We start from the raw sequence: 22,890 nt of genomic DNA on the forward strand, positions 1-22,890 counted from the left end.
GGCAAATGCAAAACACGTCTCCATTGGCATTTGTCAAGAAAAAAGCAGTCTTACCAGAAAAGTCACTTTTTATAATATTACTTTAGTACAAGTCTGACATTAATTATACTTAAGTATCAAAAGTAATTTTCTGATATGAGCCATGGTAGCTCAGTGGTAGGGTGAGTTGCCTTTCAACGGGAAGGTTGTGGATTAAATTCCTGGTCTGCTAGTCTATATGTGTCCTTGAGCAAGACACTTAACCCCATGTTGAAGTGTGTGAATGGGTATGGAAGATGTGTGAAACAAAACTATAGTGTAAGACTAGAAAAGCTCTATATAAATACAGACCATTACCTACTCTTCTATAATTTTAGAGGAAATGTAGTGCAGTTAAAGTTGTTAGAGATATAAATAACAAAGTAAAGTGAAGATATGTGCATTTTGTACAGTAACAAAGTACTTTGTTATATTACAACACTGGAGAAAGTTGCAATTGCACCATAGACTGTATCAAAATTGACTTAAGTCAAGCCTGGGCCAACACACAGTCAAACCACCATTCAGTCTCACATTCACACCTTCAGTCAGTTTAGAGTGTCCGATTGACCTCTGTGTGTGTTTTTAGACTGTGGGACGGAAATAGAGAACCTGGGGGAAACCCATTCACACATAGGAAGAACATGCCAACTCCAGAAAGAAAGGCCCTTAGTATGACTGGGTTGCAAACCCAGGTGTTTTATTCTCAAAGGCAAAAGTGCTAACCACTATCCCGCCATGTGGCCCCCATAACCTACGTCCACAGAATATTTTTTTATCAAAATCCATCCTTTAATTTTAAGTTATGCTGTTCACCATCAGTAAAATGTGGCAAAAATAATCAAAACATTCTTGGCAGAGGTAATTAGCCAGCAGGCTCAGACTCTATCTTAGTATTACGACTGTACCTGTGTTAAACAAGCCTATGTAGGACGCAAGTTAACATTAGCCACCAGAGGGCGACTCTGCTGGTCGTAAAAATAACTCCATTTGAATTATCAGTAGATATTTTTTCAGTATTCAATATTCTTCTTCAGTATATGTCACTTTTTTAAAGCAAGACTTTTGCATGAAGTACACGTGAGTGGCTTATTTTAAGGCTACAAAAAAAATGTTTTAATTAAAAATTGGTTATATATTGACTCAAACATGTATGTATAGTATAATCAATTTCTGCAAATAAACCTTTCTAAATGTTACACAGCGGACAGTTTCTTCACTTATCTGCACTTTGAGTGTTCATTTTTCTCCCTATACTGTTACTTTAGTTGTTACGCATGTGAGGAGCATACTTATCATACCTCTTAAATGTCTCTGATTTAGCTACAGATAAAGAAAACACATTATTTTACATTTTAAACATAAAACTGATTTCATTTTTCAACCACTCTTGGGGCGCTCAGCTCAGGGTCCCAGGAAATCACCGGCTTTGCCTGCCATTCATTTTATTTATTTTTTCAATGAGGCCATAAACGAACACAAACAGAACAAACTGAGTTCCACTGAAATATACATAAAGTTTACAGGAAGTCACAAGACTATTTTCATAGCAGGTACTACTTACATACTGAAACCAAACCAACCTAAGCAACTGCCTGGATAATGTGGTGACATCTGGTCAGACTGAGGGGAAATGAGTCCAACAGTTCCCCCATATTGTCAACATTAACTTAAAATACTTCTCATTCACAACAAATGTGTTTTAGAAAGAAGGATTTTAACTATGGCTGCTAAAGTGGTTAATCTGTTGACTACTTAGTCGAATCAATTAGTTGTTTAGTGGATACAAACTCTGAAATTGGTGAATATTTTCCAGACCTCAAAAGAAGTTTTAGTCCCACGTATAATGACAGCAGAGAAAGTGATCACCCAACACAGGTTTATAAAACTTGTGATTTTATTTAAACCCAAACTACAATGTCACATGTACAGTACACAGTAATGGGGCATAACTGGCATAGAAATACAACCTTAATTTCACAAAGAGCTGAGTGGAAAAGAGTCTTGACCCCTTTTGAAACAATCTCAATTATCAAATATTACATTTAAGTAAGCGGAAAACTAAACGCAATCAAAGACTTTCTTGGAAACGGGGAAGCAGACAAAAACAAATATTTGTAGAAAATGTGAAAAAAAAGGTTACTAAAACATCCTCAAGCCTTTACATAAAATTTCCTAACAACACAGTCAAACTGTACGTGTTCAGTAGAAATATTAGGGCTGTTCTGGACTGGCTCCACATCATTCTGGCCGAGCTATCTACAAAATTAATGGAGAGCGCGACATTGGCTCTTAAGCGTACATGTCTTCACGGTCGGCGTTGTAGATCTCACCCTCCTGCAGGGAGGCAAAGTTTAGGAAGTGCGAGGGCCGGTGGACTTCATGGTAGAACTCCATGGGGTTGGCCAGCTGCAGATCATACTTCATGTTGGGATCGTGGCGCACACCTGACAAGAAAGTCAAAATTTGTTTAGTCACCTTTCTGCTAATCCTGTTTTTCTACAACATGGTGTCAGTGGTTTGAACACTGATATGCACGACATTGGGGGGTTTTACACTGCACATTCCTGGCTGTTTGCCATTATAAAACATACTTGTAAATAACCTAAAATACTCTGCACTCAACAATATTCAACTCAACATATTTTACAATAACACTTTCTAGACAAGTAGTGAAGAGGATTGAAATGCTAGTGTGCTTTTACTTTGAAACATGAAGATATAGTGGACTGAAATAAATGCTGAAACTGAAGATAATTTTCACTATATATATATATATATATATATATATATATATATATATATCTCTTTGCTTTAAGACATGTGTGGCTCATTGGCTCATGTAAAATATCAGCCAGAGTTCTATTCCCAAAGAGTTCATATATCCAGCAAGAACAGTCTCATTGGTCAACATGTGTGCCTAAATGAAAAGGGAGATGTGCCACAGTCCAAACACACTGCACATACATCCAGTGTGAAAACAGCCTTAAGAACAGCTCTGTCTTAATATGCAATCGTTTACTATTATTGTAAACAGGAATGAAAGACATGTGCTTTTCCACACAAAAGTGACAAAGTGATGGAGTTTAATGTGTGAAGCTAAGCTGCAGAGAAAAAAAAAAATCAATCATACTGAAACAAGGACAGGGTGGAAATATCAATGAATGTGACCAATGATTGTCAATGAACAAAAAGCATGTAGGGACAACCAGTAGAGATATAAAACAAAAGATCTAATAAAAAAAAAACTTTGGTTACTGACCCATAAAGTTGTAGTTCCATGACACTTGGCCAGGCACCATGAAGAAGCCCAGGAAGCGATCAGAGAGCAACATCTGCACTCTCTCATAGTGGGAAGGCAGGTAACCTTTAGGGTTGTTGCCCTTGTCTGTGTTCTGGCGACCCCACTCGTAGCCACTGGGTGTCAGCTTGTAGGCTGTGAGTGTGCATGAGCCAGGGGTGAAGCTGAAAACCAGAGGGAACACAAAAAAAACACATTCAAGTACCAGCTTGTCACATTCCAGTCATAAGGTAGACAATGGCTTATGTGCAACATTGTTATCTGGATTTATGTCCACAGATTATTATTTTGTGGAGTTTGTTCTGATTTGACAAATGCAATGTGAAAATGTGACCACCAAAGAAGAAAATGAAGAGGAGATCATCCAGTAAGCAAGACCTACCTGCAAGTGATGATGATGGTCTTTTCTCCATCCCAGGACGGGTTGTCAGCCATGACTTTGGCGTGAGTTGTGACATCTTGTGGGGAAAGTTGGGGCGACTCATTAGGCTGCGTGTGGATCCAGCCGAGAGGCTCCATTTCCTGTAGAAGGGGGAAAAAAATTGGTGAGACAAAGAAAAGTGAACTTCAAGCTCACAAAACTGACAAATACCCACACTTAAAAAAGAAAAGAAAATGGAGCTTACTTTGAGGTATTCATGACCTGGCAGCTGGTTGGGCAGGTGGACAGTCTGATGAGTTCCCCACTGTGGCACCATGACGATACAACGGATCTCCTTCACCTGAGGGTTGTCTGGTGGGCTGGTGCCGTACAGGTAGCCTGCAATCTGTAACCACATGGTGGACATTCAGAACATGCTTAATAAGCTGTCTTAAATAACTTACCAAACAAAGATGTCCAACAAAGATGAAGCTTGGGACTGCAAATTCATACCTGTGCTCGAAGATCTGAGATGCAGATGAATTTCTTCAGCACGTTCTTGGGCAGGATGTAGGTGTAACCAGTCTCCTTGATGTCATCAGATGAGACGTAGATGTGGTTGGTTCGGAGATGGAGGTTAGCAGCAGAAATGGCCCTGACAGGTGATGAAAGATGGTTTAGAAAGGACAATGATAGCCAAATAAAATGAAACTCAAAATAGCTTAAATTATTTCCCAGGGAGTATACAATAGGGCATGATTTAAACAAAAACTGCCAGCTTACCTCACTCTCCATTCAGTTTTGGAGGAGAACGTCTGGGTCTCGTAGTTGGAGGTGGTGGAGGTTATGATCTCGTCTCCATGCTTGTTGACAGTGCGGGTCTGTGTGGCCGTGAGCTGTGACTGCTCTTTAGTCTGTTTCTCAATCTCAGCAATTTGCTGGCGCTGCTGTGACGGTGCAGAAATCTCCATACCCAGGATGATGTCACGGATCTCAGACTGAGTCAGTGACGCCACGTTCACGCTGCAGGGAGAGAAACATTAACTACTTAATGCAAGTCTGGTTTTATTCTATTCTAATAGCATACAGTAAACATAAGTAGCAGTCCCAACATGAACAACTACCTGGGCTATATACAATGTATTTAAGCCACACTTACTTGTTCTTCTTGCCATAATCGGCCAGAATTAGGTCCTTGAGTTGCACTTCCACCTTGATCCACTCCTCATCAGTGAGTGTGGGCCAAATGTGATGGGGCTCAGTGATGGTCGTCTTGTCAGGCTTCAGAATCACCTTAGCACGATCATTGTTAACATGGAGTGCTCTGAGAATCAGGATGAGTCGGGAGAAGGCCTAGAGATGGAGCAAACCACCAAACGAGAATAAGTTGATGTCACCAAAGCTAAAAAAAATTCCCCAGGGCAATAATTATCTACTCCACGTTAGTTATTATTTTCCAGTGTAATTGAATATACAAGAAACAACCTTCTAAAATGATATAGATTTGGCACAATCCATTGTTTGAAATGAAGTAAAACTCACTGTGTAAGAGGAGATGGTCTTGAGCCAGTCATCATAAAGGTTAAACAGCACCATCTGAGGCTCTGTAGCCTTCAGGATCAGGTCTCCAAACTTCTCCACCTTCAGACAGGCCTGGAAAGGCAGCTGCAACTCAGAGCCTTTGATTACGATGTTGGGAAAGTCGAGCAAATGGACCTGCACAAGAAGACAATGTCATTAGGACAATACAGAAATGTCAAATTAAAAACAAAAAGGCATGTTATTGTTATTGTTCTCAGCATAGACCGCGTCTCACCTCCAGAGGGTCCAACATGCCCTTCCTGGTGACAATGATCTGTTTTGGCTGCTCCTCCACGGGGAGTGAACGAATCAGGGCAGCCACTTCTTCAGCTGTCTTCCATTTCGCCAGCTACAAAAGGGAAAAAAACAAACCAACCTCAAGTTAAAGAACTTTTGCTTTTGTTTCTGTAACATAATGGAATGAAACCAACATGGATCAGAAAAAGGTTCAATAGGACAGTGTTATGAAAATAAGCAGTAGCAGCAGTAGACTCATGTCGCACCTGTCCGAGACGTTTCTGTCCAGCCCACACAGACGTGTGAATGATCTTGAGGAAGAGCTGACCAGTCCTGGGGTTAAAGATGAAAATGGCTCCATTGATGGGCTTTGTAGTCAAGTTACCCTCAAAGGTCTGTTGAGATAAGATGACAGGGACAAAATGTCACTACATTAACTTTTTTATATTTTACTTTCTTTCTTTGATAAACACTTTTTTTTTTTAACACATTTAACCATTGCATTGTTTGGAAAAAAAACAAGTCTTAAATTATTTATTTATTGAGAATTTTCACCTTGTGGATGGTGACTCTGTAGACGTTAGTGTCATCCACAAACCAGATGATCTGGTTGGAGAAGAGTTCACCATAGTTCTGTGAGGACAAGTAGGGCTCAGTGGGCTCTGAAGAGTACAGCTGCAGACCTTTGCGGATGCGCTCCCTGAGCACATACAGGGCTGGATTGGCCTTCATGATCTTAGCCATGGCCTGCTGGATCAGAGGTTTGCTCCCAGGGAACCAGTTACCGTAGGCGCTACAGAAGAACACATCAAATTCAGCATTCACAATCAAGTTGATATGGTGAAATCAGTGTACATCCAGCCAACAATGCTGTTTGAACTCATGCAAGTTCTTGTAGTTCTCACATCTAAGTTATTATTATATAAAGTAAACAATGCTTAAGAGTATTTGCTACATTTGCAAACATCGTTTAAGGCAATCTATTTTCTCAAAGTAAAAGAAACTCATCACATTTTATAATATAGATGTTTTGTTTATTATGTTGTTTATTTGTTTACTATGTTTATTTTTAGATATCTACTGCACCAAGTGTGAGGTTACATCACTGTAATAAGTCTGTCTTATAATAGGGAATAGAAATATGAAACCTTATCTATGCCTGAAACAATCCTTACCTGTGGAGGTTGTAAGCCAAGTCAATAGCAATGAGCACCCCGGTGGGGGAGGGGTAGATACTCATGTTGTCAGTGGTGTAGTCTAGGAACTTGGCCCTGGCGTAGCGCTCGATGTCATGCGAGTCATAGTCACCCCAACGGAGCTGAATGTCGATCCAGTACTTTTGTGTGGTGGTGCTGTCCATCACGTCTCTGAAGGAGGAGGTGAACATTTATGTTTATACACAACACAAGACATACTCTATGACCAAAGGGGGGAGAGCTCATATTTAGGTTATCCTAGTAATGGTGCCACTTCTGATATTAGAAAACTGTTGTGACAGTATTGCTTCAGAAGACATACTTGGAGTCAGCAAGCAGAGATGGTCGAGAGACATTCCACTTGTATGATGCAAAGAGGAGGATGTCCGCGCAGGAAGAGTTCATCTTGTACGACTTTCTGGGGTGAATTGTCTCTTTCTGCACTGTTTCAATCTCCAAAGCATCCAGCTCCTGGTCAAACACCTGTAAACAAGAAACGTACAAGTTATTCACATTGCAAATAACTGAGATTTAAAAAAAAATAAAATAACTGGAGGGATTTGAATGCGTTATAACCTCTGTACTAAAAGTTGAAAAATCTGCTCCATAAGAGGGTTAAAGGGCAAAACATACCTGACAGAGATCCATGACGATGCTCTCATGAATCTTCTGCCACAAGTGAGCCCTGAAGATCTGAATTAGGGAGATCTTGAGTGTGGGGATCTTGCCATGCATGAAAATTCCTGTCAGATCAAGCTGCACCTGGAAACCCACATACACCTAGAAACAGAACAAAAAGTGTCAGTCAGTGCAAGAGTTCTAAACACAATAATATGGTGAGAAATGCTTTTTAAACTAGTACTAACATTGGCTCTGTTGATGGTGGGTGACCACCAAAGTGTGAAGCGACGGTTGGGGATTTGGTTGAGACCAGATCTCTGAGCATTGGTCAACTTCTTCCATTTCATGGACTCCTCAAAGCCACTGGCCTTCTCCCTAAAAACCAGAAACACAGTTGATCGACATAGGTCAATAAAAAAAAAAATCACCATTTCAATTTTTTGTTTGCGAATCCAAAAAACCTAAATTTCCAAAATTCATTTTAAGCATTAAAGTCAAGAGTTTTCTCACCAGAAGAGACCCTCCCAGGTGGGGAAGTAAGTGCCTTTGAAGAGCGTATGCTCCAGGATGCCCTCTACACCACCAAGAGCCTGGATCATGTCTGTGCGGTAGTTGTTCAGATTCCACAGTTTGCCGTCGTGCCGTTGGTGGGTCCACCAAAACGGATTCTGCTTAAGCACCTGCACTCAGCCAAAACAGAGACAGAAAGGGCATTGGTTCACTTAATACGATACTGCAATACAACACATTATGAAAATAACACAATACATTTCCATACTTTAATATAATATATCAATAATTTAATAAGGGAATTTCCATGTCATACCTGGTACTGCTTGAAATCTGTCCTGACTCTCCACCCTTTGTCATAAGCCAGTGTGTGTCTGTCCTTCTGGAAAAGTGTGTTGATACGAGGGATTCCTCTGTCCCACGAATCCTCCAAATCTTCCAGGGTAAGACGCCTGAAACATAGAGCTCACACTGTTAATTGCCTCTTCTACGCTCAGCTCTCATTTCGTGAAACCCAAAAAACCCTTGTTTGATAACAGCACAACAAACTATCATAAATCGATTAATTTCTACTTCAAATGTTGACTTTTATAAGCTAAAAGTCCTCACCTGTTCTGGGCGATGGCCTCCTGTCTCTTGAGTGCGTATTCAGCCCAAACCCTCTGAGAGTCAATGAACTCACTCTCCCATGGCTGAATGTAACGATACAAGTTAGGAATCAGCTGATCTTCTTCATGGCTCATTCCAGACCTGAAGTGAGTGATGCCCACATCTGTCTGCTTGGACCACCTGATAAAGACAGAGAAAAATTACTTACTTTTTAAGTGGAACCATAATTGTACTAATTTACAAGACATTTACTGATGAAAAGTCAAATAAAATCAGACAGGTTTGATGACTTACCGCAGGTCTGATTGTGGAATGAGGACGTGGCCCATGGACAGCATGCCAAGACCGCCCAGCTCTTTGGGGGTGTAGAAGACTACTGGAGGAAAGCGGCTAGGCATTTTGGAATTGAGACCAATCTTGATACGTGTCTGAATCTTGTTCTCACACTTAACCAGCAGGTCCAGGAGCTCCTGAGTGTTTACCACAGCCTCACGGAAGTATGTCATCAATCCGATGAGAGCCGTGTTCCATTTGTTCACGATCTGGAGGTAAAGACATGGCATGCTGAAATATCCTGACAGGATTTGTATTCTTCCCTGTGTTTTTAATATTTATCCATTCTGGTTATCAGGATGAAGTTGTCTGCTGACCTTTGTGAAGGTGGTGGATCCGGACGCCATCAGGATCTGACGAACTCTGTTGTGGAAGCGCTGCATTGATTCATCGTCCACACGCAGGAAACATTGCGCTGTCCTCTCTTTAGTTACCTAAGCATGCAAATACAGAGTGAAAAACCTGGTTAAAAGGAATATTAGCATTTGAAAAAACATAATAAAAGAGTATCAGTAAATAGAAGTGTACACATTTAAGAAGCTCTCAATCCTCACCTCATTCTGCAGGTTCCAGACACCATCCTTGTGAGTAAACTCCTCATAGCTGGTGCGGCACTTGGGGAGGATGCGACACTCGAAACCACACATGTTGAAGAGCAAATTTGGGTTGTCTTTGCTGTAGACTGACACAAAGCTGTTCTCCCACTGAACAGTGGTCACAGACCTGGGAAGGCGATTTTTGATGTCCCAGAACACTGCACGCCCACTGAAAGATATACCGGTGGAGAAATTACTCTACAGACTCTACAAAGGAAATTTGTCAAATAAGTTCCATATTAAAACATACACAATTTTACATAAACTAGTTTGTGAGTCACAGTTTTGAAGAGGAACTCACAGGTTAACATCATGCTTCATCAGTCTCATGCGAGCATCACGGGGCCAGCACTTCTTGTTGTTGTAACCAACAATGTTCTCATTGTTGGGGTCTGGATGCTCAGTCAGATACCTCTGAATCAGATCCTTGGCCTCATCAGCAGAGAACCTAGAGAAAAACGTTTTTGTTTTTGTTTTTACTCATACTCTGGTTGTGCATAAAAAATAATGCGTTATAGAGATGATTGAATCATACCTGAAGAAGATGTGGATGCGGTCGATATAGCGGCAGTACAGTCGGATTGGGTGGGCACTTTCTGTAGCAGTGTCCTGGAAACTGAGGAAGTCATTGGGCATCTGAGGTGGACCGGCCATCTCACTGGCACGGTGCAAACCCAGCACCAGGAGGTCCATCACCAGGCCATAGTACTGTACAATGAACGAGGCAAACTGGAGCCCTCTGATGATGCCATAGGAGTTGGTGTGATTCATGTCCTAAAAAGATAAGAGAATATGCAAACACTGAGGATGAAATAGCAATAAAAATAAAAATAAAAAAAAAGATACAAATTTATATTTTGTTAAACATAATGCATGAAAATACACCGAGCTAGAGAAAACTAAGAGTTTACCTTGTAGTTGATGACCACATTGTTCTTGGCTGTCATATAATCAGCGATGTTGTGGTCAACAATAAGACGCAGTAGCCTGTTGAGCAATGTCAGATCAATCTTCTCGTACATCTTCTCATAGCGCGACTCCAGCATCACATTGCATTCTCCTTCTGTAGTCTCCCAAACATCCTGCAAGTTGTTGATACCTGGTAAAGAAGAAAAAAAAAATTAGATAAAGCTGGAAACCTGTGTGTTAAGATAGTGAGGCCATGTTATTAACCAAACTAGCAGATCAATGGCACTTAAATCCAAAATGAAATATCAGAGGATAACAGTTGGTTCTTTTTCAACATGACAAGTCTGCTGACCTTGGCACCACTTGTATACGAGCAGAGGTGGTGGTTCAGTGTCAGCAGGTTTGATCCAGGGTGGGAACAGGCGTCTTTTGTCTGCCTCGTACCACAGGTACTGATCCAGGTAAGCATCTGTGATCTTCTCCAGGGGCTCCACATCATACACTGGCACCAGGTGGCTGTACAAATCCATGAACTCGATACCCACCTGCAAAAGAAGAAGAATTTCTGACACTGAAGAGGAATTGATGATAGGCAACCAATATTACGTCAAACTTAAGTAATGCAACAACCACTCAGTGTGTCAAACTTTTCCTACACCATTTTACAAGAGTGATCTTGATTTTTTTTCCTCCCCCGACTATGATCCACTGATATTTAGGTAAACAGGGATAACAATGCTTCAAAGCAGAGAATTCATGTTTTTTCATTAAATAATTGTCATTAATAACATCTCGGCCCTGACCTCTTTGAAGGCTCTCTGTGTAAGCAGGTGACGTTTGATCCTGGACAGGGCCTCGTGGGGGTTGTCGTAAGCCTGCTCTATCAGACCCAGCTCCTCCCTCTGACTCTGGTTCAGTCGAGACTTTACACTAGAAGAGAGACACGAAACCATTAAGTAAGAAAACATTGTGGCGCAGTGTTTCTTTACATAAATGACAATTTTATTCATGTATGAAGCCTCTTTACCTGTATGCTTCCTTGAGCCTCTCCAAGGCCAGAATGAGAAGCTTGGTGTCGTGTTTGTAGGACAGTGGAGGAAAGGGAATAGGGGAGAAGCGTCGACTCTCCAGCCAATGAACAGTGGTGGTGTAAATGGCCACTGCCTCTTCAGCTGTGATGTAGGGTCCATCCTGCAAGTACAATATGTACACTTTATAAAGGAAATATGGAATAATTTGAACAAATTGAACTTCAGTAGCTTGGACACGAAATTACAAAAGCACAGATTTTCATCTTTTAATATTGTTTTACTGCATTATTAATAATTAAAGATCCATACAATGAGACCAATAAACATTAATGCATTTAAAATAGTATACATCTTAGCAGAAATGAGCCAGACCCAGTGTCTGAATGATGACGAGTAAACTGCAGCTGCAGCCAGTGATAAATTTAAAAAAAAGCCACCACTCATTTTTATATTCCTCCAGTTCTTACGCACAGGCAAGCAAACCAATGCAAGTGCGCCTTTGTAAGAGGACTTTGATTTATTCATACATTTATCTAAGCTGACATAACAAAACAGGAGAAGTGAGATTCTGGTGTATTACCTTCAGGTAGTTGTGCTGCCTCTCCTGCTCTGCCTTCAGGTACAAACGTGTCAGTCTACCCAGGTTCTTCTTACACACCGTCTTATCCACAGTGGCTCCGCGACGGATTCGCTCGCGGTTGTAGTGGGCAGTGTTGGTCCACCAGTCTGCTTTGGCCTTCACGTAACGCAGGATCATGTTCTCAATGGGAGTGGGCAGACCTGGCACCTGTAAGTGTTAAAAAGAATTGTAGTCAGCACATGTGTAATACAAATTCTTCATTTAAATGTCTTAGAAAGTTCAGGATTCTGTAATTATTCCTTCTCTATCAACAAGGGATGTTTCCTTTTATCATATAGTACTCAGTCACAGTGAGGGTGTTTCTGTGATGCATGCACTGACCTTCCAGGGGATGTTGGCCTTCCAGCACCTCCAGGACTCACTGAGGTGCTGCAAGATGGTTCTGGCCTTGTTCTGTTTGATACCCTCAGGCATCATGTCCAAGATGTCATGCATCACTGCTGCTCTCAGCTCAAGGTCAAAATGAGACTCCACACGCTGTTTGGTCACAGTCTTGGCAACACCCTTGGAGTGACGTCCTGTTGTGTGAAAAAGTGTGTGAGTCACAACGTTTATGCCTCAATGTTCAATTAACATTGCATGCCCTATGTGTATACCTTCAAATTGCCTGGCTAGCAGATTCCCCAACCACCTCTCCAACAGTGGAGTGATGCCTCTCATGAAGAAGAGCCACACTCTCCATCCAGGGGCCCAAAAGCCACAACCTGGACCCTTGCCAACAGGACCCTAATGACACACATGATAACCCAGACATTAATTAGGTACATACGTGCATATCTCATGTTCATCTCTTGTAATGACTTAAAATATTTAAACTACCACAGCTGGTAGTGTGTACTCACAGTGTTGAATCTGTAATAGATGAGATGCTTCAGATCTTTACACATCCGGATTTGTCTCATCAGCTTGTACTTGTAACGGTACATGCCTGTCAGCTGGCCAACGTGAGCAAAGATGTACTGCAGTCCATCTGACAACTACAATACAGAGGAGTTTCAGAGATTAGCCAAGCATGAAACAACTGTGATATAATCAGAATCTCGTGTCTAACAAACTTCTAATGCAAATGTATGCATTGAATGCGCTGTGTAAAGTCCTCTAACCTGGAAAGCGTCAACATTTCCCAGTCTGTACTGCACATGACTGTCTACCACCAACTTGCTGAGACGCAGCACCTCTCTGCACAGATGGAAAGCGTTACCAAATCTGGATTTCTTACGCTCCTGTGGGACACACAAGAACAGAGTGGTCAGCCAACACCGGTAATGTTATCACAGAGTATTTAGTTGCATTAAAATTTGACAAATGAGTTTATCAAGAAATGGTTCTGCTCTGGAGGTCGTACCTTTGTGGTCAGCGTCTTGACAGGCTTAAGGTTGAAGTTGTAGTCAAGATGCAGGTAGTTGAGGTTCTTGCGGTGGATAAGTAGGTTCAGCATGTTGTAACCCTGTCTGCACACCTGCAGGCCCACCTCCACCCAGTCCAGCTTGGTGGACTGAAAGAACTTGGTGGCCTTGAAGGAGCGGAAGAGATACCTGAAAGACAACAGAGAGAAGATCTTTACAGGAAAAACCTTGATGAGCAAAATAAAAAACTACAATTAAATAAAACAAAAACAAAACAGTCAAGAGCACGCCAAAAAAAAAGACAAATGCTCACCTCTTCTTTTGGGCTTTGGGTGGTCTGTGCTTTAGGGCATTGAGCACATAGTACTTGAGCAGTTTCTGGTACGATACACGCACCTTCACTGGCTGTCCTGCAGGACAATGCTCACGATACCTGTGAAATATTTCAACACAAACCACTTGATTATAACTCAAAAATTGTCTTCCCACAACTGAGTGAGATGCAGTTTTCAGAAAGCCAAACCATCTACTGTAATTGAGTTAAGACATGCTGTACAGCTCAGACATGTTGGCAGATAGCTCACCAGTTCTTGATGAGTGGAATATCAATGGCACGCCTTGTGCGTCCAGATCGGAGGTTGAAGGGTCTTGGCGCAAACAAGAGTGCAATGCCATTGGCCGTGTGGTCTGTGTAGAGTGGAGTCTCTTTGAGGAAGGGGTCCACATATTCAGGAAGCTCAAACTCCTCATCATCATCAGGAAGAGGTTCCTGACTCTGGGCAGGGAACAGAAATAATACATGTTAGTTTTTAGAAGTTTTAAGACATATTTTTTTTTTTTAAATCTCAATCTAAATAAATAAAAGTAATGTTTGACTGGCGGGGGGCCAACTGCAGTTGCAGCCAGCAGTCAACATTCCACCATTCATTTAACTATTCCTCCAATTCTTACGCACAGACAAGCAGAAAATTGCAAGTGCGCCTTTGTAAGAGGATCACATTCAAATTTGTTGTGTGTTGTGAGGGTGTTTCATTTATCCATTCTCCTCTGCGATATGTGGAAGATAAGATTATCAGCTAAACTTACTTTGACAGAATGTCTGTGCGAAATGGGGTTGATCAGCGGGTCAAAGTAGAACGCTGGAAGATCTGGATCCTCAGTCTTAATAAACACCACATTTGGTGTGTGGTACCTGTGGAGATTTAGTCACAAATACAGATAATTGAGCAAGTTCAGGTACATACAACAATTATGTGAGATACTGTATCACTATGATATACAACTCATTTATTCACTTCATACCAGGTGAGGTGGACATGGTGTGGTAGGTTGTTGTACAGGTAGGGGAAAGCGATTTTGTACTCTGTTCTGATGGGCTGTCGGATGATGATTTTGTTGATGTCGTTGAACTCGTTCCAGTCTTCATCCCTATATAAGAAACAAGAATCAGTTAAGACACAAATAATCTAACATCTATTCTTAATCAACACTTTGTTGGGAATACAACACTATCATTTAACAGTCTTAAGTCAGTAGATCCATAATTTACTGAACGAATTAAGCTCTTACTGAAGGTTGATGTCCCGCACCAGTGGCTCAAACTTTGGTCCTCCAGGAATGGCCATATTCAAAGCCTTAGAGGTGAAGAAGGCCTTGAGGTCAAACAGATAAAAGTAATTGCTATCTACCAGATCTGTCAGAAGCTGGTTAGCCAGACGGTACAGTGTGGACATCATGGGCAGTGTGAACTGCCAGCGACGGTAGGTGGTGCCATTTACAAATCTGAGGATAAGATAAGTGAATTATATGTCAGTCTGCACTTTCATGAGTAAAACATATAAAGTTTGTTTTCAAAGTAAGATGGGATAGTTTACTTGGCAGTGTCTTTGAGAGGCTGGTGCTCATAGAACCACTCTGCAACTGAACTGTCCTCCTCATTGTCAAGCTCCATCTGGATGGCCTCCAGTGGCTCTACATCAAGAATGTTGTCAGCATAGTCCAACGGAGGCTCCTCATCATCAAAGGGCGGAAAACGCATCCGCTTGAAGTGCCGACGATCACGCTTCTCACGACGCATCATGATCCACATCGAGCTGGAAGGAGAATAAACATCTACTATGAACAACATAAAGATACAACTCACTGCAATGCATATGGTAATTAAATACCACAAAAATGATGGCACAACAGTCCAACATGGACTTCCAGGGATTATTCAATACCACATTTTCTCTTACCCCCACTGAGCAATGTAAACTGGCTCAATGACCCATGGAATTTCATTCACAAAGGAAATGGCTCCAGTGATGTGGTAAAGAACAGGCACATCTCGAATCTGTTCCCAGGGCATCGGCATGTTCTCTAAGAGCTTCAGCACCGCATGGGGCATGTACTTGAGGGCACTGTAAAAAAACAAAAAAAGAGAATAAGATTGGTAGTAGAAATGGATATAAATCCATGAGCACTGAGGGCACATTTTGAGATGTTACTCAGCTAGAAAACATTCTTTGACTTTTATATTCTCTGCTGAAAAGTGAAACATTTATGACTGATTTTTACCCAAGATAGACCCTCTTGTCATGGCGGAACTTTCTGTTGGTCATGTCTCCATGGTCCCTGATGATTTTTCGAACATGCTCAGGTGGCATATCTTCCTTCTGTGCATCCACAAAGCCAAACTTCCTCTTTTCAGAGTACCGCTTAGCCTGCAGCTGCTGCCATTTTCTTGCTGTAAAGTTGGAGGACAAAATTAAACATCCATTTGTGATACAATAATACATACTCCACATTTTAGAACATAAATATGTTGCATTTGGGGAAAACCAACCAACCTTTCTCTTGTAGTTTTTCCTCAGACATGTAGTCTGGGACCGGCACAGGAGGGGGTACACCGGGTGGCATTGCTGGAGGGACCCCTCTATAGGGGAAGGTAGCTGCCATGATGCCTCACTAATAAAAAACAAGCATACCACAAAATAAATCGCCTTGAAAGTACTGGACATGGTGCCACAATAATCAATTGATTAACTACCAACTAGCTCTCTAACTGGACACAATATGTGTTTACGGCATTCTATTTGCGTTCTAATGGAATAAAAACAACATTGAAATACAGTGCACTGCATTTCGAGAACTAGTCTCTTACTGTATAAACCAGTACTCTAAACATCATTTCATAACACGAATTCATCTTTTTTGGTTTCGTTTATAACCCCCCCGACACAATGGAAGTAAACTTTCACAGTGAACTATTTAGCAACATGGCTTCCTGGACGGCCCTTACGAACTAAACAATTTTATCACCCGACTACTAAAACATTTATTGGGTTTATATAAAATATAACAACAATCAGATGGTGACAAAATATGATTTGCACATCAGGTCTGTGTAGCACTCGCGGTCGTTTTCATTCTGTTTTTTTTGCTTAGGCCAAACGTGGATGAGGCGGTAAGCTAGCCGAATGCTAAAAATTAGCACGATGGCGAACACCTGAACGTTAAATCGTAAAAGAAGAAACACCTCATACCTCGCTACCTTCACTCCCAGAGTAATTTCCTCACGACCTTATTCCACACGCGACTATCACAACATTTCTTTGTCCACACGATGTTGTCTTTGATTCTTTGATATCTTTGTTTCACTGCAGTGTTGACTTGTCTGCGTGCCGTTGCGTGCACGATGAACGATGGCGGCCACACGATGAACGCACTTGACTGGAATTCACTAACGCGTGCTACGATGGACTGATCGTCTAGGCACAATAGGACCTACGTATAAAAATACGCAAACGTAGTCTCAGCGTATCTTTGCAAATGCCCGTATGGCCCGGGTTTCCGGTGCACTACTGCCCCCTGCAGTTGTGGAGCAGGACTATGGACACGCCTCCATTCCAACTGCAGGGAGTGGACAGTGCAGAAGACCACTGTAGCAAATGTAGAGTTTGACCACACACATTTGATCCAGCGTGAATAGCTTCACGTATGCATTAACTAACAATTAACAGATAGAGCTTTTTCTGCGTCGGACGCTATGGCGAGTGGTGACGACGTGAGGGGAAACGTGAAGGTATTTATTTACCGTTCAGACTTATATTCCCATGTGAACTTTTCTTCCAAAGCAGCGGTGGCATGATTCCACAAAAGCTGCTAACTCGCATTTAGATTTATAACTCACTGACATTTTCTTGAAATGTTTTCGAGTTTTCGAGAACTAAAAAAAGTTTTTAAATGCTTGCTTCAGCACGCGGGCATACTATACGAGATCCAAATTTACTGCATATGTATTTCTTTTTAATCCCTTCATGCAGTCTACGTGTTAGTGCTTAAATATAAATATCATAAAAGTTACATTTAGTGACATCATCAAATCAGTGAGATTCTTGAGGTTTGGTCTGATTAAAAGTAGTTATGAATGTAGAATATGATCTTATTTGTTTGGTCATAAATGAATAAATGATAGGACAATGTTTGCAAAACGATATATTCATATAAAATAAAGTCATTATTATTATTATTATTATTGTAAAAAAGTGGTAAATACTCAAACTTGTTGAAGGTGTACCAATTTTGCAATTCAAACCAACTAAACTAACCCCATTAATGCTTTGACAAATACAACAGCAGCACCGCAATTATGAATCAATGTTTATTATTTGACATATTTCTACTTAATATTGCAAAAACAAAAGAAATGCCTTAATGAGTTCAATAATATATCATCCAGTTAAGCTCTTATAACTAACAATAACAAGGTGAAAAACAAACCAACAGACAAAAGTTATAGCAATGTGTTTAATGTATGAAATCAAACCCTCAGTTTGACAGCAGCAAAACAATATTTAGTGAATTATTTTAGTGCTGCAACTACAATGATAATCGGTTTGAGTGTTGTTTTCTTTCAATTAAAACAAGCTCTCAGATTGTTCAGCTTTTAATTTAATATTTTCCTTTCTTCATTCACTCATTCTTTGTACTTTGTACATCAACATTTTGAGGTTTGGGAAACACCAAACAGCATTTTCTTGACTCAACAATTAATTGGTCTAATTGAGAAAATCATCCATAGATAATTTGATTAGGGAAATAATCTTTTATCGTTAATTTTTTTGTCAACAGATTCATTTATGAATCAAGATTAGTAGTAAAGCTTGAAAAGTGCTGATGCCTGCGTTACATAATAAGTCTCTTGAGCAATATCTGTAGACATTTATCTGTCCAATCTGGGCAACGTGCAAATGAAGTAAAGACAGTAATGGTAAATCAGGTTCTCAGGTTCTCAGAAGTGTACTTGTGTTCATGTATTAGACTGACTGAAGACTGTGTATGCTGACGAGTGTCGATTGTACAGAAATACTATGGCAGTCGACTGGAGTCTTCTGGTGACTTACAAACAAGTGCCACCGGCTGCAGTTTGTCCTCTGTCCGTGTCCCAAAACCTGTCATCGATGCACTGAGCCTGGTTCACCCAGAGGTAAACAAAAGGTACAGCACTTAGACTTTCTTTTTATACATATATATAATGTTACTCTGCATTTAATGTGTGCAGAGATTCAACATGTAATCCAGCAGATAAAACAGATTTACTTCTGGTCTTTTTTAGTTTTTTCTATATACTCTGTCTGTATACTTCCCATCATTGAATTGAGCCTTTGTGGTTATGCACTGTTGTCATCAACATCTCTTTTCTCCAGGTTCTTTGGATGCGGCCTTCCGTTCCCAGCGAAGCTGGAGGGCTGCAGAGTGCTGGACCTCGGCAGCGGCTCCGGCAGAGACTGTTATGCCTTCTCTAAACTTGTTGGCGAGAATGGACATGTGACTGGGCTCGACATGACAGAGGAACTGGTAGCTATCTATAGATAGATAGATAGCGATTCACTTATTGTGCTTTTTATCACGATGAACGATAATATAGCATATTGTCCCATTACTATTGAATTCTGTACTCAGACAGTCTCGCTCTTTAGGTGAACGCGTCTCGTCAGTACATTGATTATCATCAAAAGAAGTTCGGCTATGAGAAGCCTAACGTCACTTTTGTGCACGGGTACATGGAGAAGCTCGGCGACGCCGGCGTACAGAGTGACTCCATGGATGTTCTGTTGTAAGTTTCAAGTAGCGTGTTAATGCTACACTTGGTTTTATGGTTTTACTGTGACTGTGACAGAGAGCTTTGTTTGGTTGATAATTAAAAATGTTTTTTTCCTCCATTTCTTCCTGAACCTAGATCCAACTGTGTAATCTGTCTTTGTCCTGATAAGAGAGCAATCCTACAGCAGGCCTACAATGTCCTCAAGGTTAATCTGAACAACGTGTACTATAGAACTAGATTCATCTAAAACATGATTCATGAAAGACACGCCGTTTATGTTTTTCACGACTCCCTCTTTTTAAACAGGAAGGAGGGGAAATGTATTTCAGTGACATGTATGCAAGCGCTGTTATTCCTGACCACATGAAGCAAGATGAAGTCCTGTGGGGTAAAATTACACACAAAAGTTATCATTTAAAACTCAATTTCAAAACGTAAGAATGTATAGAATCTGTATAGCATATATAATAGTTCTCTTTTTGTTGATATAGGTGAAGGAATGAGTGGTTCTCTGTTTTGGCCGGACCTAATTTCATTGGCCCACAGTGTAGGTTTCGGCACTCCACGCCTTGTTTCGGCGAGCCACATTGTCGTCTACAACAGTGAACTCAAAGCAAAAGCTGGTAATGGGAAATGGCAACATTTTGACTTTAAATAATGGATAAAAAAAATCTACAAATGAGGTGACTTTTGATTTGCAGGAGACATCAGTTATGCTTCAGGGACTTATCGGCTCTTCAAGCTGCCCAAAACTACAGTCATGTCACGGGCGTTGGTTACTTATAAAGGAACTGTGCCAAGTTTCCCAGATCAGCTGGACTTTGATTCAACACATTGCTTCAAGGTATAATAAAAGCAACACATTGTGACATTATTGTCATATTTTTTTTTTTTTATCAGTGGATGTATTATGTTAATAATGTTATGGTTTGTGCTGTGCAGAAAGATGTTGCAGTGGAGGTCGATGGAGAGGTGGCAGTGATCCTCCAGAGTTCCCGTTTTTCCCCTGATTTCGAAATTCAGACTTTGGATAAACCAGAGTCCAGCTCAGAGTCAACATCACAGGTACCTGATATTTTAGGTTTACGGTCTGTAATGCTTTCATCCTGAGTGGATGATTATTGGCTGCATTCACAAGGATCGTGTCTTGAACAGTCAACAATGATCTTTTATCCAGTTGACATATTTAATTTAAAATGTGCCCCTTTTATAAGATAAATAAACATTTCAAAGCTTAAAACTTGATAGTAAGACAAAATCTTCTTTAACCTAATTAATGATGGTGTATGGCTCTTCATTACCAGTCAACACACTGATATTCTTAATTGTTTTCCCCCTCAGTACTGCCACCTCAACCCATTTGTGTTGGCTGACAAACGTGGATCCTCTGTCAAACAATGCTCCAAAACAAGAAAATGTAGTGACACATGAATGCAGCACAAAGAAGACTGAGGACAGCTGCAGAGTAAAATCTCATACTCTGTCTTTGAAGGGCCATTAGAGGATAATAATTATTATTTTCATTTTTCAACGTTCTTTGTCAATTTAATATTGTGATACTAACATAGAGCATAGCTTGAAATTTACATCCTCACATTACATCAATAAAGGTTAATATTTTTGTTGCAATGATCCTTCATGTTCTAAATCTATATTCCAGCAAAATTAAACTGAAATCCCCAAATCATTAATTCAAAGTTCATATCTTGCTCTTCAAATGCTGCTTCATGCCCCATGAAGGCATTTTCTGATCTCAAAAGATGAAGCTGTGACTAAGAACCTTCAGTAGTTTGGGCAGAACTACAGTTTCTTTAATTACAGCATGTATGTAATTAAGTGGTGACGCCATAAACTCCCCATTTAAAACACACAAGCTTCACAATATAAAATGTACTGTCCAATGATTTAACAACCTACTAGTAGTTATACAGTTATATAAAAGGATACTGTCTATAGCGATGTGTGGCCACTAGGTGGTGCTATGACAATGTTTCAGGTTTGTACATGGGGCAGTAAACAATGTTTTAAAATGTCTTAAACCCTTTCCATACCACAATTCAAGTGGATTTGTTCAAAGTGTAATAAAATTAAATTCTTGTTGTCACGAGGTGGCATGCATGTCTGTGTCACAGATTTGACCCTGTACAGTTATTGTTATATTAACTGAAAATGTGCAAATGAAATTACAAATATGTTCTGATCTGGATAAAAGCCAGTTATAAAACACACCCCTGATGTGTGGAAAGGGAAATGATGTTTGAATTTTAACATTTAAATTCTGATGTAGCTATTTCAAATATACATGTTGTTGTTGTTTTTTTATTTAAATTTAAGTGCAGCCTCTATTTTACATAAATAGAAAAAGTTTTATTTCAGTTGCTTCCATGTCATGTGACCTTATGAGTCCAGATCCTACTCGACTGAACAAACAGGACACTGATTTGGTTATTTTTATTATCTTGAATAATATCTTTACCTTAACTTTTACCCTAGTAAATCAAGGCTGCATATTTCAGTGATTAATCATTACAACTGAATCTTAATTATGCAGTAGTGCATAATTACAGGCCAAATAACTGCATTTCTGTCAACCGAGACGCTGTCGTTGGCCTACACTTCATGTCAGACTGTGTGAGGAAACTTTCCTCCAGTGTTCCCAGTGGGCGACCCCTCTCTGCTTCTCGGCCTCTGTGCCGTGGGCTTTGAGCCAGAACGGCTATAGCAGTGGGGGGGGGGCTGCATGGTGGGAAGGGGAAGATCTCCAGCATGGCGGAGAGGTCAAGGAAGCATCGCCGGTGAAAGGTCACTGCTGCTTTATAGCCTTCAGCACACACTCTAGCCCACAAGAGCAGGGGGAAGAGAGGGAGGAAGCAGCAGGCAGAGTGTGGAGAAGCCAGTGAGACGACCTGTCCATCTGCTCTGCAGTATGGACCTCACACACACAGTTTGTCCTCAAGTGAGCTGAAGCATCTCTGTCCTGCATATATTATTTTATCATAACTCTTGATCACACCCTTTTAGAATGACATCACAGGGAAACTGAGACCACAGGTTATGACAGTACCACATTTGGGGATCTTTGGAATTCACCCAGTGACAGGGAGGGATGGTTTCAGAGTGAATAGAAAAGGCATTTGAATAAAATTCTCTTACCAAATTAGGGGACAACTTGTCCCCTTGTAAAAATATTAAATTCTAGATGCTGAATAATACAGACAACTGGAGAAAGCAAAAAAATAAAGAAAGCTAAGGCACCCTTTTTGGGTCTGACAAACATCTCATCAGGATTGCATACCATATGCGTAGTATGTCTGGTATGCTGAGGAAATGTTTTTCATTTCAACTAAAGTGCCTTAGTGTTTTTCTCTGTGTTGTCAAAAGTGTTCCAACATCTAACAAAAACCCTCTGGGACTTCTTTACTTCCATTTTTTGGAGGCATGCAGCGCGTCCTTCCTCTTGTAAACTCCTCCGAGAAATAGTACGCTAATTGCTAATGACCATAACCATTTTTT

The 22,890-nt window shown here is 40.6% G+C and overlaps 2 protein-coding genes across 2 annotated transcripts; one reads left to right on the forward strand and one right to left on the reverse strand.

Annotated features, from left to right (window-relative positions):
- Positions 1-1,897: 1,897 nt before the first annotated feature.
- Positions 1,898-16,986, reverse strand: prpf8 (pre-mRNA processing factor 8). Its single transcript, XM_058633466.1, has 43 exons — positions 16,817-16,986; positions 16,121-16,238; positions 15,849-16,017; positions 15,527-15,691; positions 15,164-15,382; positions 14,859-15,071; positions 14,592-14,717; positions 14,376-14,481; positions 13,874-14,064; positions 13,603-13,722; positions 13,289-13,478; positions 13,047-13,166; positions 12,786-12,920; positions 12,540-12,669; positions 12,265-12,461; positions 11,884-12,090; positions 11,300-11,463; positions 11,076-11,202; positions 10,625-10,817; positions 10,275-10,462; positions 9,899-10,137; positions 9,665-9,811; positions 9,322-9,532; positions 9,085-9,201; positions 8,729-8,976; positions 8,435-8,614; positions 8,142-8,277; positions 7,826-7,995; positions 7,561-7,690; positions 7,328-7,474; positions 7,017-7,177; positions 6,674-6,865; positions 6,054-6,291; positions 5,765-5,893; positions 5,497-5,610; positions 5,223-5,396; positions 4,840-5,033; positions 4,464-4,703; positions 4,194-4,335; positions 3,946-4,086; positions 3,702-3,841; positions 3,281-3,483; positions 1,898-2,465 (listed from the first exon to the last, which is right to left on the reverse strand). Exons 2-43 carry the CDS (start codon positions 16,227-16,229, stop codon positions 2,311-2,313), a joined length of 7,017 nt encoding a protein of 2,338 aa, XP_058489449.1. The 5' UTR covers positions 16,230-16,238; positions 16,817-16,986; the 3' UTR covers positions 1,898-2,310.
- Positions 16,987-17,083: 97 nt separating this feature from the next.
- On the forward strand, positions 17,084-21,506 carry zgc:153372 (uncharacterized protein LOC767695 homolog). The gene is made up of 10 exons (XM_058633468.1): positions 17,084-17,355; positions 18,637-18,770; positions 18,980-19,130; positions 19,253-19,389; positions 19,513-19,582; positions 19,684-19,765; positions 19,869-20,000; positions 20,079-20,221; positions 20,320-20,442; positions 20,719-21,506. Exons 1-10 carry the CDS (start codon positions 17,320-17,322, stop codon positions 20,806-20,808), a joined length of 1,098 nt encoding a protein of 365 aa, XP_058489451.1. The 5' UTR covers positions 17,084-17,319; the 3' UTR covers positions 20,809-21,506.
- The last annotated feature ends 1,384 nt before the right edge of the window (positions 21,507-22,890 follow it).

The sequence above is a fragment of the Solea solea genome, chromosome 7, assembly GCF_958295425.1.
Source record: "Solea solea chromosome 7, fSolSol10.1, whole genome shotgun sequence".
NCBI classification, from domain to species: Eukaryota; Metazoa; Chordata; class Actinopteri; order Pleuronectiformes; family Soleidae; genus Solea; species Solea solea.